Source organism: Drosophila grimshawi, unplaced genomic scaffold (assembly GCF_018153295.1).
Source record: "Drosophila grimshawi isolate 15287-2541.00 unplaced genomic scaffold, ASM1815329v1 contig_1377, whole genome shotgun sequence".
Taxonomy (NCBI): domain Eukaryota; kingdom Metazoa; phylum Arthropoda; class Insecta; order Diptera; family Drosophilidae; genus Drosophila; species Drosophila grimshawi.
Window position 1 is genome coordinate 13,518,968 of NW_025062900.1, and position 17,445 is coordinate 13,536,412.

General features: G+C 38.8%; 3 protein-coding genes across 3 annotated transcripts in view; 1 reads left to right on the plus strand and 2 right to left on the minus strand.

The window, feature by feature from the left end:
• LOC6561727 overlaps positions 1 to 16,898 on the plus strand; it is a 147,668-nt gene extending 130,770 nt beyond the window's left edge. Inside the window, exons 13-21 of the mRNA XM_032736395.2 lie at positions 681 to 830; positions 1,627 to 1,809; positions 1,868 to 2,006; positions 2,296 to 2,505; positions 6,845 to 7,899; positions 8,256 to 8,388; positions 15,256 to 15,442; positions 15,523 to 16,044; positions 16,137 to 16,898. Coding sequence (XP_032592286.1) covers positions 681 to 830; positions 1,627 to 1,809; positions 1,868 to 2,006; positions 2,296 to 2,505; positions 6,845 to 7,899; positions 8,256 to 8,388; positions 15,256 to 15,442; positions 15,523 to 16,044; positions 16,137 to 16,666 — 3,109 coding nt within the window. The 3' untranslated portion in view covers positions 16,667 to 16,898. The remainder of the gene's footprint in view (positions 1 to 680; positions 831 to 1,626; positions 1,810 to 1,867; positions 2,007 to 2,295; positions 2,506 to 6,844; positions 7,900 to 8,255; positions 8,389 to 15,255; positions 15,443 to 15,522; positions 16,045 to 16,136) is intronic.
• On the minus strand, positions 10,278 to 11,600 carry LOC122322446 (odorant receptor 67a-like). The gene is made up of 4 exons (XM_043214610.1): positions 10,950 to 11,600; positions 10,696 to 10,897; positions 10,473 to 10,628; positions 10,278 to 10,415 (listed from the first exon to the last, which is right to left on the minus strand). Exons 1-4 carry the CDS (start codon positions 11,585 to 11,587, stop codon positions 10,362 to 10,364), a joined length of 1,050 nt encoding a protein of 349 aa, XP_043070545.1. The 5' UTR covers positions 11,588 to 11,600; the 3' UTR covers positions 10,278 to 10,361.
• On the minus strand, positions 13,053 to 14,484 carry LOC122322445 (odorant receptor 67a-like). The gene is made up of 4 exons (XM_043214609.1): positions 13,647 to 14,484; positions 13,388 to 13,589; positions 13,178 to 13,333; positions 13,053 to 13,112 (listed from the first exon to the last, which is right to left on the minus strand). The coding sequence occupies exons 1-4, from the start codon at positions 14,444 to 14,446 to the stop codon at positions 13,059 to 13,061; spliced, it is 1,212 nt and encodes a 403-aa protein (XP_043070544.1). The 5' UTR covers positions 14,447 to 14,484; the 3' UTR covers positions 13,053 to 13,058.
• Positions 16,899 to 17,445: the final 547 nt, after the last annotated feature.

The following is a 17,445-nucleotide window of genomic DNA, read 5'->3' on the forward strand; positions in this document are numbered from 1 at the left end:
GCTGCATTCGAGATTTGAACTCATTAAAAAAGCAATTAAGACATCCCAACTTCTCAGTAATTTCTACTGCAATTTTAATTACTTAACTTGTTTTTAGTGGTTTTCTTTGATTTTACTAAACAAATGGACAATTTATTTTATTAAAACACTATAAGCGCTTATATCATACTCTGCTTACATTAAGTTGATTATAATCATCTTGAATTGGTTAACTAAATGGGTTAAAAGAACTTAAGTTTGATATTCTAGAGTTCTACTTTAAATATGTCAAGTACTTTGCATAATATCATAATTAGAAATAAAGGTAAAATGCAAATTTCCCTGCCCAAGCACAACGCGAACTTCACTTTATGTCAGCTTGATTAATATACCCTGTCAGGGTCAACAATTTTTGCATTTGCTTTTAATGGAAGAATTTACTTTATGGGCAAACGTAAAAAAAAAAAGAAAATAATTATAATTAAAAAGAAATGCATAAAGCAAGCGCACGCGCCCGATTACTATAAGATTACTCATAAAAATTCAACTTGAAGGACTTTATACCAGTTCTGGCCAGCGTTGAGGTGTAAAATTAAACTTGGCAAACGTAGTTGACTTCCTCAAGCATCTTATTAGGCTAATTAAGTTTGTGAACTATGCTTGCCGTGATTTATTCATTTGTGCTCACATTTCTTTCTTAGCGACGACTTATTTTCGGATCAACTTTATATGGACATTGGACTGTCCACTCGTCTGCTGCATATCATGGCCAATTCGACAATATTCGCTTCTGTGATCTCCTATAAGAATCTGAAAAGTTTTCTGCCAAAAACTTACTACACGCGTGGCAGGTGAGTGACATTTATTATAGCCATGATTTGGCAAAATAATTCAAGGATGCTTTTTTAAATAAGTTTAATTTAAAAGTCGAAAAATGTAACTTAGACAACAAATTTAAAATAGGAGAAACATCTTTTAGTAGTTTAGTTGTAAATTATGAAAAAGTTGAGAAAACATATTTCCTATTTCCGGCACTTGCTCACAAAGCTCCTAGAAGCAGAGCACATGTTTAATTTCCATGCATATCTAAATCTCAAGCAAAGTCCTTGAAAAGTGTGTGTGTAATGCCAACTGTTGCCAATGCCGCCTGCCATTTTCTCATTGTCAGCAAATTCCTTCCATCATAAGCGCATTAAAGCTGTTGCGAAATTGCCATCAACAATGGTGTGCCCGAATATTGTAAATAAAATGCAAATACGCAAGATTCAGCATGCAGCACGGCATGGCAACAGACACACAATAAATTTGCATGGTTGAAGCCAAAAATGCCACTAAAATTGTCGTCAATTTTGTAATGCTCCACGTATGTGTCTATGTGTGTGTATTTTTATATCCTTATTTGTGCGAGAGCTTTAATAAACATGAAGAACAATTCGTCCTTGGGTGCGCTGATGAGATTAAATTGATGTCGAGCCACGTTTGCAATTGCATAATGTATAGTGCCAGCTGTTAATACATATTATATTATTAAGAACAGAAAACATATGACTAAAGCAGCTTGCACATAAAGTACATTTTTGATTACCAAATGGCTTAGGCATATACAAAATGGAATCGATGATAAAGATTTAAATTCCTTTTACACAGTGATCCCAAGGACTCGGACTATGTGCTTGCCTCACGCATTATACAAACCTGGTTGTTTCAATCGAACCGCTCGAATGACAACTTTCGAGAGCCTCTTGATCTGTCCTTTGAGGCCGGCCATGTGGAGATCATCTTCCAGCATGAAAGTGTACCAAAATCTGGTGACTGGGTAGCCGTCTGTGGGTAAGTTCAATGGCAGCGTCAATTAACAGTCAATGTTGATTTTAAGATGCATTTACAGTCATGACTACAAAGCTTCCTTTGACTCGACATGGCGCTCGGATCTGTGCATCACAAAGCATCTCATGGAAAACATAACTCGATGCATTTGTCCACTTTCCGGCACCTATGTGGTCATGCTGACCAAGAGGCAGCTGCATGTGAGTAGTGGAGGATGAAATGAAAAATATTTTAAACATTTTACGAAAATTCACTTTAGCTCAAGGCACTTAATTCTAAACATAAGGGCCAAAATACCTGCTGGCCAAATTCATTATTTGAATTGTTATTTATTCAGAAACCCATTTCCGCTTGCCTTGCTCGCCGTCAGCTCAACGCACACTTTTTCATTTCCTGTTCTTGGCCCGTAGCAGTGTTTTAATATTAAGCCAATTTACGACAAATATTTATTGTGATTTCCCCATTCTTTGGCCCCTCGCCTCTTTGCAGTCCACGCAGTCGCATGCCTCACAGCGGCCAATTTTTGTGATCGTCAGCTGCGCGTGCTGCCTCCTCCAATGCTGCTCCGCTTTCCTCATCCTACTGCCCATCTGGTGCAACCGCAAGTGTGCCGTGACCTTCCTCAAGATGCAGTTCTGCATTTCCACGTCGAGTGTGATGCTCATCTACTTGCTGGGTTTCATGAAAATGCTGCCAACGGTGAGTATATAAAATATTACAATTAAAACTATACAAAAGCATATATAAACTATATTCTTAAACTAATAAATCAAATAATTAACGACTAGTTAAAAATAGGTAAATCTAATATAAATATAAATGAAAACTAAATGATACATTTAAGATCAACGTTTGTGCAGCTTTTACATATTTTATTATTATTTATTTATTTACATTCAATTGATGGAGGACATAAGAAACAATAATAATATAAATTTAAGTTATAAATAAGGGCTGAGTATGATTTGAGTTCTTTAACAATGAGTCTGCTCCAAACTGACTTGTAGATTGAAATAGCTTGCGTTAAATTGAGTTGCATACTTTCCTGCGGTGCTCTTTAAAATAAAAAAATGCATTTTCAAGTGCGGTTCTCTTTCTCTCACACACCCACAGGCACAGAAACCTACTTGCACATTCGCACGCCGCCACAATAAACTGAATCAAAGCGTAACATTTAATTACATTAAGGCAAATATACAAATAAATTGGGGCAACAAACAAAAAACAAAAGAAACCAACGAAAAAAACCAAAGAATTGGCAAAAAAATACAACAAATCAAAAAAGCGAGATATTTTTTGCAGTTAATTTCAATTTTCTTTTAAATACATACACTGTTTAACAAAACAGCGACTGGTAAGTCTGATTAAAATCAATTCAGCCCCTTTCCTTACACACAAACACCTACCTGTCTAGACCCTTTATTACGATCATCTGTTCGCCTGGGGAACGCAGCAATAATTACCAATTTTCGTAAGCATTCAAGCATGAATATTAGCCAACTTTTATTGCCGCAATACATATAGAAAATAACCTGTAGCAGTCACAATTCAAATAATAATCAACAGCATCATCATCAAAACAAATTAACTTGGCGTCTAATAACTTGGCAAATAAACATGGCCAGGATTTGCGAATATTATAATTTACAGTTTGTTATGGCAACAGGGCCACAAAATGGCATGGGTTGCAGAAAATGTATGAAATACAAATCCCATTTGCACACCCACCTGTTGCCGAAGCAGTCGGCCAGTTATTGCGAGGAGAGGAAATTAAAAGTCAACAGCACGGAGCCAAGTTCTCCCGAGAGTAAAATCGCTAAAGTCCAAATTAATATTAATAAATGCCCAAATTTTCAATTCACCCAGACCAAAGGATAAGGCTGGCTAAGAATATCATAAGATGATAGCATATATAAAAAGCGGGAGATCGGTCCAAGCACCATGCAACCCAAACTCCAAACCTTAAAATCCCAAAAGATTCTGACAATCTGTAAATTATGAAACGTAAAATTCGCGTATAAACAAAATATAAAAATTTGAGCATCCTAATCTCCTGGGTCTTGAGAAGCTGCAAAGCCAGCAGCAGTTTCGTAAAAAAATAACTCCAGTAAGCCTCTAGCAAGATGTAACATTTTTGAATTAGTAATAAACTGGGCCACTGTGGAAACTGAAGCGCGATAAATGAATGAAAAACAAATAAAACGCGACAAAAATAAAAAAAAAAATAACCCAAACAACAAAAATAAAAGGTTTACGCAATTGAAAATGTAAAAACAACCCGAGTCGCGGGAATTTCGCAAAAGTTGACAAAGGCAAAAGGCTCGTGGATAGAGCAAGGGGAGAGGAAACAAAGAAAACAGATACAAGCTCAAAGTCAAACTCAAAGTTGTGGAGAATCATCAAAACTACGCCAAGGATAAATTGTTGAAATGACATTAACATATTTGTTCATCTTTCTTTCGGCTCAAGAAGACAAAGTTTCAATTGTGTTGGGTCACTGGCGGAGGTGGCGGGGGCTGAGTTGTGGTTAGGAATTAGTTGTTGGTCTAGTCAAGTGTGCCAGCTCTACTTAATGGCTGCACAAAGTGTTATTCTAGCCGAAATTGTCCAACGATGCCCATAAGCGTCAAAATGTTGCCACAATTTGTTGACGCTCTGAAACATGTGTGGATAGGCCGCAATTTGGCATCTAAGCCATGTTTTTAATGTGCACCTTACTTAAAGGCGCCTGTGGCCAAATATGTACAAGGCTTTTTTATTAAATGCTTGATGATATATATATATATATACATATATATTTATAATAATGCAACAGACATGCGAATATTTTATACATTAATTGCATGCAAATGCGTAAGTGACTACATTAAAATATGAAACACATTTAAGGGAAACAAGCAAGCATGCCCAGAGAGATAGAGAGAGCACGTCCAGAGGATACCCTGTACAGTGTACACTCAGATATGAGTTTAATATATTAACAAATATACTCGCACTGACTGTATGTGATTTGGCTAATATGATTATACGATTTCTGGAACAGATCGATACAATTTCTGCAGTTGATCAATATGATCCCAAGGAATATTCCTCGCATTTCTTCAAGTTTTTATTTCGTTATCGTTAATCGATTTCCATTACTATTTAGGAAGCAGGGACGTTTCGATTACAATAAATAAACCAGATCTGTTTATGGACAGATTGGAGTTTATGGAACTCCAATCTTAACTAGTCTTTTGATGCTCATCAAGAATATTTAGACTTAATGTGTCGCAGATGCTTCAAACCGCCTCTGATATGCATTCACATATCTTCATAAGACTCTTCTGGCTTAGGGTACAGGGTATAACTACACGGCAAAATGAGCTTGACACACCGCAAAGACATATGGAAATTGTATTGTTGAAAACACGTGTCGCAGTCACAGTCACAGCTAAGAGGAAGCCACAAGCCTCAGGCTGGCACGCCCACCGCCCACACAATAAACCACAGTAAATTATATTAAAAAATTCATTTTACTTATTCCATATGTAATTTTGGTTATAAATAAATATAAAATACATAATAAATTACATAAGAAAAAATATATATCGTATATGCCACAGTTTACCCGGGGGCCAAACGGCACAGATGGGCAGGCAGTATGTGAGAGAGAGAGAGGGAGAGAGAGAAAGAGAGAAGGATAGAGAAAGTCATATGAAAGGCAAAAGCTTTTAAGCGCACTTAACTCATAATATCACGAAAAACAAAGCGACGCCGCGAAATATTCGCGTTGAGAATTGAAAATTAAAAAGTTTACAAATTTGTTTTTCACCGTCTCCTTCAATGCAACGCACCGATGACCGCCAAGAAGCCAAGAGCAACTGAACAGAACAGAAGCAGTGCCGAGTTCTTTCCTTACCTGTACACTATATATATATAAATATATACATATACATACGTCTGTTTGTGCATTAAGAACTGGTACAAAGTAAAATGCTGATAATGTAATGAAGTGTGGCAGGAATATTAAAGCCACAACGTCTTGCCGTACAGAAACCACTTCCCTTGACTTGAGCTCTTAAAAACAATGTGCATAAGGATTCGCATATTTAATCAGGTCGTATTTGAAGTGTATTAACTTGTAATTTGGTTAATGGTGATGGTGTCATACCACAAGTAAAATCAAATTTAATGTAATCTCCTTCTGGTTGGTTGTCAGTCATGAATGAATTAAAAAAAGTCAAGTTTTCAATCATCGCTAATTGTGCCCCAAACAACAGATAGTTTCCATTAAGCAAACTGCTCAAGCAGGGCAATTATTTAAACTTTCATTTTCATTTCAAATATTGCAGCAGTCAAAACTAAATGCTTTCTTCATTTAATTCATAATCATTGATTTCATCCTCTTCCTCAAGTTTGTACAAGTACAAATATTATTTTACTTATTACTCTTGTTACCTACATTACACATGGCCTGCTACAATATGTCAACTTTCAATATATTTGATGTATATTTGCTAAAATGTTCTCTTAGTAAATTCAATTAACAAATCTTTAGAAATTCATAAATGATTTATTTGACTGTTATTATTTATTTCAGAGAACCTCTAATATATAGATTACATTTACGCAGTCAATAAATGATACAAAAAAAAAAGACAAAAACAAACCACTGAATAAATTTGAATGTCCTCCCTCCCAACTCACAGGACAGTTTTATAACTTTTTAATAAGTAATGTCCAGTTCCTGACAAGCAGTGCAATGAAATAATTTATGCTTGAGGCATGCGTCAACATTTTGATGTCTTCTTTATGGCGCACCGACAGAACATGGGAAATCCAAGTGAATAGCTGTGAAATACATAAAAAAAATAAAAAAAACATAAAATATATGTGCTTGGTCGTAAATGGTATGCTGGATACTGTTGGTGTTGCTGTAATGTGACTACAACTTTTTTGTAATTAATTAAAAATAATGATGATGCAGCGAAGTGGCCGTCAATGTCCCACTTAGTGGCGTCTTATTAATGTGCCCCATAATTTCCTGTCTTTGCAGAACTGGCATGCCATAATCAGCAGCACACTGGCATCGCTCCTTCTGCTGTGCATCTCCACGCTGATTGCCGTTGCGTTGGTGATACACACGGAACTGGTGCCGAAGAAGTATCTGCAAATCGCTGCCAAGCCCGCCACGCCAACCAAGCCGAATAAACGCCGCGAAAGTCTAAGTAACATTACGCAAATCACATCCCAGTCCCCCGAGACGACAGCCGTGAGGAGCGGCGGAAGGGGCAACCGGAATCCAACGCCGGCCAACCACTCCAACAACTGCAGCAGCTCACGCTCCTTAGCCCTTCAGAGCGGCTCAGCGGGTATACGCGGAGCCATTGGCATTAGTTGGCTGCTGCCGCTGCTGTTTGCGATTGCTGCGCCTCTCATCTGCAGCATCATTGGCAAGTGGCCGCGTCACTGGTGGCTGGAATTACTCACCACCCGACTTCCGTTGGATGCCGCCAGCGATTCGAGCAGCGCCAGCAGCGGCAGCGATACGGATGAAATGGAGTCCACAGAGTACGATGCTGGTATTTACTATGCAACGCACACGCTACTCAATGGCGATAATTTACTGCTCGAATCGGAGGCGCTGCTGGGCAATGCAACGGCCAGGCGGCGGCCGGCGCTAACTCAAACCTCATCAATGAGCAGCACCAGCAATAATGTGGCCACATCAGCAACATCAATCACAGACAGCAGCAGCAATAGTAGCTCCTCTTCGAACTCTTCGGCTGCTGTGACAGCTGCGGCCTTAACTTGGCCGCAACAACAGCAGCAGGAGCAGCAGCTGGCTGGCGCTTGGAATCGTCGCGCATCTGCCTCTGGACATGCTCGGGCAGAGGCATTCACATCCGGCTTGGGCGGGACGTCGACGGCGACGTCAACAGCGACGCCCTCGCTGAGTTTCATCCTGTTCGTTTGCATTGATCTGCTTTTCATTCTGCTCTTCTTTGTGCTGTTTGTCATTTTAATGAAAAAACTTTTGTGGCTGTGGCACAAGAATCGAAATGTGCACGCACATCCGCTGGACAAATTCAATATGGCGCTGCGCAGACGGTAAGTTGCACATAGATAAATAGAAATTGCATTGCATTAAGTACAAATATTGAGATATACAAGGGCAACAAATCGAAATTCCGTTCGCAAGTATTAGTTAATGCATTGATGTATTCTATATATGTATGTATGTCTCACACAGCTTAGAATAGTCCACTCTGAAAATGTAATTTCCCTTTTGCTGTCTAAGCTGAAAATAGAAAATTACTGCGGCCAGACGAACGTCCACCATAAAATCAGTTCGCGTTCCAATGAAAGTGCTTTTAATTTCCTCTGTCGCTCTCGCTCACTCTCTCTCTCTCTCTCTCTCTCTCTCATTCTCTCACACACACTCTCTCACCCTCTCTGTTCCACAGACTTGGATTACTTTATCGGACAGGCGGTTTGCTGCTCATAAAACTCTGCAGCGATGGATGCTTCATAATCTTCGTTAATTCCACGCCGGATACTTTGTGGGCATATCCGTTTGGCATATCGTGCATAATATTGGTAAGTCCAGAGTCCAATTACCATATTTCATATGCTATACAAAGTCGTCAGCCAATTGAGATTTAATTAAGTTGCTGCGTGCATTAGAGCATAAGTGGGTACAACGAGACGTATGCTCGATTTGATGTACAAATTTGATGCCACTTGCTGATTTTATGTTGATTGAGTTGTTCGAGATCAGAGTTGGCGTCTCTGGCAACTTGTCAACAAAACTATTAAGGAACTGCTCCCCCATGGCTCGGCATCTTATGCAAAGTACATTTTTCTGTATTTTTTTTTTGTTTTTTTTTTGTTTTATTTTCTGTTTGGGTTTTATACTGGTTTACTTAGTTTTTCGTCTTATTTCGCGTGCATATTTCATCAAAGTGCAAAGCCTGCATATTTTTACGCCTGGCACACAAATTATGCATGCAAAATCAACTGAGACTTTTAGAGCAACAGCAACATCAACCATCAGCCAGAAGCCGCCAGCCGCCAGCCACGCCCCACGTTTTATGCCTTCCTCCGTAACCACTTTCACTCGCTGCATTAAGTTTTACCTGCCTGCTCTGAGGTCGCCCCCGTCTCTTATCAAAGTGGCTAAAGAAGCCTTTTTTTTGTTGGTTGTGTATACTTTGCATTTGACATCGGTCCCCATTCATTGACTCACTGCCTCACTCACTGACTCACTCATTCACTCCCTTGCCAAGCTTATTATGTTGGTGCTTCTTTCTGCGTCGTTTGTTTTGGTTTTGCTCTTGTCATTTCTCCCTTTATTTATTTTTCAACTGATTTATTTTGTAAACTAATAACAAGGACTTGTACTTTTTCACAGTACTCACTTGAAAGCACCTTCAATGCCAACCAGCATATTTAAATTATATAATATGTTTCTTTTCGTTAATTCTGCTATTAAGATTATTTTTATACGCCGGTGTTGATGAGACTTGATTTCCATGTGGCATTGATTGAATTTGTGGTTTGATTTAAATTTGCTACGACTCATAGGATCCCCTTTTTTTTAGATAAATTTGAGCAGTTTCACAACTCTTAAAGCCAATCATTGCGTGTAACACCAACTTATGGCCACTTAGATATTAATTGATAATTAAGATAAAGCTACTGTTTATTTTGCTTTGCTTATATCGGTCTGTCCGATTAAATAAGTAGGCCCATAATGGCATTACATTTATTGTTTTTCTAACTCAGTCAAAGACTCGCTCGCATTACACAAACCGAGTAAATTTAACCAATTCTGAGCATGCACAAAACATCACGCTCAATGTCTCGACTGTGTTTGCCGGCTGAGGCAATTAATATGGCCATCGATTGGCATATAGAATTTACGTTGCATGTGCTTAGATTAGGCTGTGGTCAAGTTTAATTATTTATATGAGCATTTAAAGGGCTGAGACACGCACACCGTGGAACTCCTTAATGGTGATAGCACTGGGTAAAGTGGAGACTGTGCTAATTGTGTAATTAATTTCCCTGTGAATCCAAACTGAACAAACACTATACGTTTGTCAAGACAGATGCCTTGGCATCAATTCATGAACATCTTAACTTTATACATATATAAATTAAACATTAAACAGTCGAATTACTACTTATATACAATTAGTTTGCACTCCTATGATTTGATTTCAAATGCAATTCATTTATATTCTTTTTTCATTGTATTTTGACTTATAGTGATTTTTTCCCATCCAATCATCAATTTTCTCAGCAGTTGCGTTTATTTAATAAGCAAAATACAAATTTTATTTATTTGTTTTAAAGGTGCAGTATATAGTTTGTGGTTAATATATATATTTTAAATTCTTGCTAAAGTTTTTTTTTTAGTTATTGACACTATGTGCTAGTTTTCTACAAATTTACTAATTTATGGTGCATAGGTTATATATGGCCATTAATGTAGTTTGAATTTGATTAAGTTTTTTTGTTATGAGATTGCTTTAAAAGCTGTAATCCAACCGAAAAGTATTAATACTCTATTGATACATGGTGCGTATTATGCAGAATAATCTATAAGATATTTTCAAGAACTACATAGGAAATAAATTAGTAATTACCAATGGATATATAAGCCTAGTTTAACTCACCATTGCCATTGTCTCCATTGAGATATTTAAGTATTTAGTGGCCTTTATGCAAACTGGTTTCTGGGCGCGTTGAGCAATTATGATGAGCATTTTACTAAATCGCACATCGGCATATGACCAATCAATCTCGTAAGCCGCTGAGCACACACCTTCGCTCTGCAAGCAAGGAATCAATGGAAATATAAACCCTCAAACGATATATCAAACGAGTACCAACACACACCGATACAATTAGCAAGTCACTGAAGTAGCAAATTATATAGATCTCCGTTAAGGCCGACGTCATGGCTACAATCAATTTTAAAGTCTGACCCGCACTCAATCCTAGGGTCATCTGAAAGGCCACAATGCACACCCAGACAGTGGAGGTGGCAAAATTTAAAAGTACCGGGAGTTCAAACATAGAGTTCATAACATCCGAAAGTCTGCAAAAGGAAAAGTGAACTAAAAAGTAATCACGATTGAAGTCCAACTTACCCAAACAAGTTATGGTGATAAATAATCAAACCCTTCAACTGTTGTATATCCTTTGCATGGCCATTCTCCACCCGACCGGATTGCACCTGATACTCTATCAGCGTCTTTGAGATATAATCAAAGTGCATGACGAGCTGCATGGTAAACCCATAGATGGAGAGGTCAGTCGCGATGTGCCCAGCTGCGGTTACGATGCCACACCATATCTGCGATGTGTAGATCAGATAGTAGCTCCAGTGGTCGAGGCAATCCCACGGGCATGTTGAGTAATACGGCAGTGGCTTCTCGGTATTGGGAGTGTGGAGCACAAAGCGCTGTACTTGATAATAAACAAAATTGTAGACGCTATACACGACAAACAGCATCAAAAGGAGGTCACTGAATAACCGCATAAAATATCGGACACGTTTGAAATAGTAGTCAACTTGATATTTGTCCTGCTGCTCGCGGATTCCAGCTGGAAAGATTGCCTCCATTTCATTCACCAATCCATTCAGTTTGGACTTCTGTGTCCAAGCGTTGATTATCTTTAGTTGGCCGACAGAGATATAGCATAAATAGGTCACCATCATACATATAACCTCAATGTCCTGTCCATTCCTATAATACTGCACTATAAGCACGAATTCCATGCACATATTAAAGCCTGTATTGAGAACATTTAGCAGCAAGATGACATTTAGCAGACGATTGGAATTTGCCTTGGAGCCAGGCGGCTCGTAGTAATCCATGCCGACTAAGTGATAGAAAATTCGAGGCAGACTCATAAAGTCTTTGAAAGTGACAAATGCTTTTTGCATCTCTAAATTGGCAAATTGCTAACCAATGCTACTCAATTCAAGTTCTCAACTGATACTAACTCAGTTCAAATGCGGCATACGTATCTGGGGAATATTATTTGCCAGTCTTACAAAACCGCAAGCTAAAATATGTATCAGCACTTCTCTCGTGACTGTTAGAGTATGAAAATATGAGTGAAGGAACTGCTATCTGAAGCACACCGAACAATATGTATCCTTAAAGACAGGCGATCACCTGACGATATCTTAACTAAATCGTTTCCTTCAATACGAGATATTATTTTGTTTTTTGGTTATGGTTTTCCAGTTTCACGTTTCAAGTCTGATACTGATCAAGATATGTACTTTATGAGGTCAGGACTCTTAATTCAATGTGTTACAAAATTAGTAACAAAATTATAATACCCTCTAACAATAATATTCATATTACAACAGAAAAGGGGTGAAGATAATCATGTATTCTAAGTAGATTTCGTGATTATTTCTTTATAAAAGCAATGTATTATATGCTATTGCTTGTGATACTGTCAAAATATGTTTCCTTGAGTGTGATATAAACTTAGTGAACAAATTATAATACCCAGCCAGTATGTGTCCAATTCCAATCGAATATTTCCTAAAAACCGCAAAGTTTGCCTAGGGGGCAAATCAAACAATGTGGTTTTCATGGTAGTTTTTTAGCTTTATTGCAACGTACTTAGAACTGGGTTGTGGTTTAAGTTCCTGAATGATTTATGCAGCTAAATATTGTTGTCGTTGTGGGTTAGCAATGTTGTGAAAGCTTTGCAAATGAAGTCATTTTAGAAAATTACTCAAATTACTTGCCTTTTGCATTATGAATGTGACCAATGTGAAGGATATCTGAAAAATTGCACCTGTCGAAGGCAATTTTTAAAAATGATGTAAGTAAGGTAAGGTGATGGCTGTCGGTTATTCGATGGAAATCAATTAAATTTTTACATATTAAGTCCTCCTTCTACTAAGCTTATAGCAGAGATATTTGGCAGAACGCATGCCCTTAAAAAAAGTCATTTCTTCGGTACTGAAACTTAATGATAGCTAAATGACCATTCACTGATAGCTCAATTTAAATACTCAAATTCTCCAGAACTGCATCGCTTGAAACATAATGAAAGATTTGCTTTTATAACATATTTAATTCCATTGGTGAACAACAATTTAGTGTGCCGCTCTATGATATTATCTATCTACAACATCATAGAAAAGGTAATTAATGTGCAAGGAGTGCTAGTGAGCATTTGAGTAACTTTTAATTAGCCAACTTCAGTTTCAGTTAGCAATTGGTACTTTACTGATACATGGTACGAATGATACAAAAGAATCTGTAGGTCATTTCCAAGAACTGAAAGATTAAGAAGTGAAATACATTCGTGTGATTCATTACAATTTAGCAAACAAATAATTCACCATTGTCATAGTCTGCATTGAAACATCCAAGAATACAGTTGCCTTCAAGCACACCGGTCTCTGAGCCCGTAATGCTATAAGAATAAGCATTTTTTTATAGCGCGTATCTGCCTCAATCCAATTCATTTGATAGACGGATGCTGCCAAACTGCCACTCTATTAAATAAATCATAAGACTTTCTTTATATTATTCATATACCACATACGTACTGCAATGATAAGCATATCACTAAAATAGCATATAAGATAGATTTCCAAAATTTGGGCCACCAACATGACTGCCAGCTTGCACACTTGCTCTGTACTCAGACCAAGTGTCATCTGAAAGCCCACAAAGCAGACTATCAGCGAAGAAGCCAAAACGTTTAAGAGCAGCGGAAAGCCAAAGACCTTATTGATGACATCGCTTAGTCTATGGGAACAGTGGGATATCATCTGTTCATAGATGACATAGCTTATTCCAACTTACCCCAGTAGCTTATTGTGATAGGATATTAAGTTCTGCAGCAATTTGAGATCCTTGGCATAGCCATCAGCCACACGATCTGTGTGGATATCCAACTTAACCAGTTCCTTTGACAAAAAGTCATAGTGCATAACGTCCTGAATGACCACCGCATAGATGAGAATATCACTGGAAATGTGTCCGGCTGTGCTCGTGTAACCAGCCAATGCCTGCAGAGCGTACATCACACAGAAGCCCAGGCTGTTGTCCACACTCCATGGCGATATTTGGGAATAGGGCATGGACATCTGTGCACCTGGCAGCTGCGTAATGAATCGTTGTACGATGAACTGGACGACAATGAAGAGATTGTAAAGAGCGACGAGCACTAGGTAGAATCCAGTGAAACCCTTGGTGAACATACGACAACGTTGCAGATAGTGTTCAACGTGATATTTGCGTTGATCCTCAGGTGCGGATGATGGAAATATTGACTCCATTTCACGCACTAATGCGGTCAACTTGGGCTTCTGCAACCAGACGGTTATCATCTTTAGCTCGCCCACGAGACCATAACCTATGTAGCCCATTACCATGCAGGATTCCACAAAGTTCTCGCTCTTCATAAACGATATGTACACAAAAATTGCTTCTAGGACAATTACAAATATTAGATTTAACACTTGAAACAGAAAGTTGGCGTAGAGCCAGCGATGCGAAGTTGCCTTGGTGCTAATCGATTCGAATGGATCCACTCCAATGCTGCGATAGTAAAGCACAGGTAGGCTCATAAAATCATTAAAGGTGACATACTCTTGCGGCATTTTAAAATGTGTTAGAACAACAGTGATATTTAGGGATAGGAAATATCGTCGATATTCCCTATATTTTTTTATATTTATTTGGTATTTCTCTCTATTTATACGTTCTCTACTCAACACTCGTTGTTCTTCTAGATTTTAAGATTAAAGAATTTTATTACTTTGTTTTCATGAATTGGTCAGTTGAGATGACATTTCAGATGGCTACTTGAACTCGTGTGTGGTGAAGACCTCTGTCAATTGACAACTGAAATCAAAATACAATTTATTTGAAATGGCTGAGTTCGCTTAACTTCAGTCCAAGCCAAACTAAATACATATTTAGCATTAGGTAACTTGTAATGGACTTTTAATTGCTCGCTGAGTCTTTCCCACCAGAGAACTCTGCTGCCAACGTATTCGGTGTAAATAAAATATAGGAAAAGCGCCTGAAAGTATGGACTACACAGAAATATAGACTACACTAAATGTTAATAATTTTAGAAGCTTTTTTAAATATTTACCAGGACTTATTGGATGTATGATTACTCTTTCTTAAGATAATTCGAAAAAGGAAATACGTTTTCCTAAAATGCCTTTACTCAGTTGATAAATACTTGTAGAGACTTTGTAGTTTTTGTATTATCTTACTCAAACTAATTTATTATTTTAACTTAATTTTAACTTTTGCTATGAGAAGCATAAAATATAATATCAAACATCAGGCACATATCTTCCAGAGTTATTTTGAGTTCGGAATGATGCTGAAAAATATATAAAAGTCATCAAGTGGTCACCTTAACGCATATATATATTTGTAACTTGAATTTCAGGGCTTTGGCATACTGTTTTGTTTTGTGATTAAGGCCGAGAGCCAGCTGCGTGGACCACCCTTCCTGAGTAGCAATGGCAGCAGTCAGAGCAGCTCGCTGAAGCAAACCAAATTCAATACGAGCAAAACTAGCCTGGATGAGAACTACTGCACGACGACAACGGCCAGCATCAATAGTCCACTGAGCTGTAAGTATTTAGATACACAGATGAGGCCAAAGTCGAGGCCACTTCTAACTGCAACTCACTCTACTAACCATCACTTGCAGTCTATACCAATCATGACAAGGAGAAGGAGAGCGAATGCATGGCAACATCAGCAGTAGCAGCAACTGGAGCAGGCGCAGGGGTAACTGGGGTAATCTCTACGGGGTCTGCACCGCTGCAACAGAAGCAAGGACTCGAACTGTCAGCGGCAACTGGAACAGGAGCAGGAACAGGAATCGGTGGGGGAGTGCAGCTGCCGTTGACAATCATCTCGACGGCGCCACGATGCCAAGCTGCCGTTGTCAGTACAGCAGAAACGCTACTAAGTGGACATCCGCATCCACATCAACATCAGCAGATGCCGCTGACTGTGGCAGCCTCGCCAGCCACACGCTGCTGTGCACTGCTCAGCGGCGGCAATGCGGAGGCAGCCAGTGCACTGGGTTATGCCTACGATGCGTACACGATGGGTGGGTTGACGGGCAGTCTGGGCAGGCGTATGCTGCACCACCCACAGGCAGCCACACATTATGATGAATTTGTCGGCGTGGAGACACTGGACATACTGCAGGGTCTGGCGGCAGGTAAGTGACTGAGCGGCACTTGGTTGAGAGAAATCTCGAGTGCTGCTGTTGCATTGCTAATGGGCCACTGGCTAACCACAGACAACTTGTAGACAGCATCATTGGCATACGCACCACCAGCCATGCTGCCACGCCCCATTATGTGCCGCTGCAGCATAATCCGTATGTGGATTTTGTGCCCAGTCCGCTGGTGCTGAGCCTGCCACAGGGACCCCAGCTGCCACCACCACCCACCATTAGCGGCAATCTAAGTGGTGCGCTGACTGGTGGTGTCTTATCGAGTGCCACGTTGCCAACGCCCAAGACGCAGAAGCGTGTGACCATAATGGAGCCAACGTCACGCACCACCTTCGATCCACTGCTGCCTACTATGGTGGCTGCTGTCGTCTCCACCACAACCACGGCCACCACAACGATCTCTGGGACGCCGTCGACGCAGAGTGAGGGAGTTGACAGCAGCAGCAATAATGCAACCCTGGATCGCATCACCCACGATCTTGACTATTTGCTCAATCGGGGTAGTATCGATGTGGATGCAACGGCGGCGTCACCAGCACAACCACCACCACCTGCTGTGGTAAGCAAGAAATGTGAAGATTCCCAGCTGAGCAGCAAGCTGTAAGGACCCTGAGTAAACTAGATAACGGAGTATACAATACTTTGGATTCCTATTGATAAGCAGTGACATTCAGTAAGGGTACTCACTGTCTGATGCTTGGGCATTTGATGGTGCATAAAAAACAGAATAGTGTACATATTTATATCTCCAAATAAATATATGTAACTCCCATCTTGTAAATAATTACTTGCTAAAAACTAATATGTAATATTTAACTGATTTACTATTGCAATTTAGAAGGATTTATTGTGAAAAGTTTTATGTTGAAAGTTTCACAATGTTTTGGTAAATGTTTTATTACATCTTTGTGTTCTGTAAATATCAATAGGCCACATGTGAAGATTCCATCAAAAGAAATATAGCAACTCTGTGAGATGGTTTTTAGACATCATTCAAACCGCATAGCTATTTCAGTACATTCCAGATCAAACTTCAAGTCATCTAAATCAAATGAAAGAATTTAAACTAAACACAATTTTTTAGCTAGATATACAAATAAGATCAAACAAAAGAGTAAAGTAACTATATATATATATATAGATTAATTCAGTCTGAGCACACCCAAAAGAAGAGTGTGCTTAAGTTTTTGATTCCATTTCTTTCTAGACCTAAAATAAAAATTAATGCATAATTACAATGTAAAACGATAAAATCTCTACAAAATACAATAATTGTAAAACTAAAGAATATAACAGAACTATTTCTGCAACAAACAAATTATACATACACATACATATATCTTTGAATAAACTCAAGACTCTTGTTATAAAAAATCTCTCGAA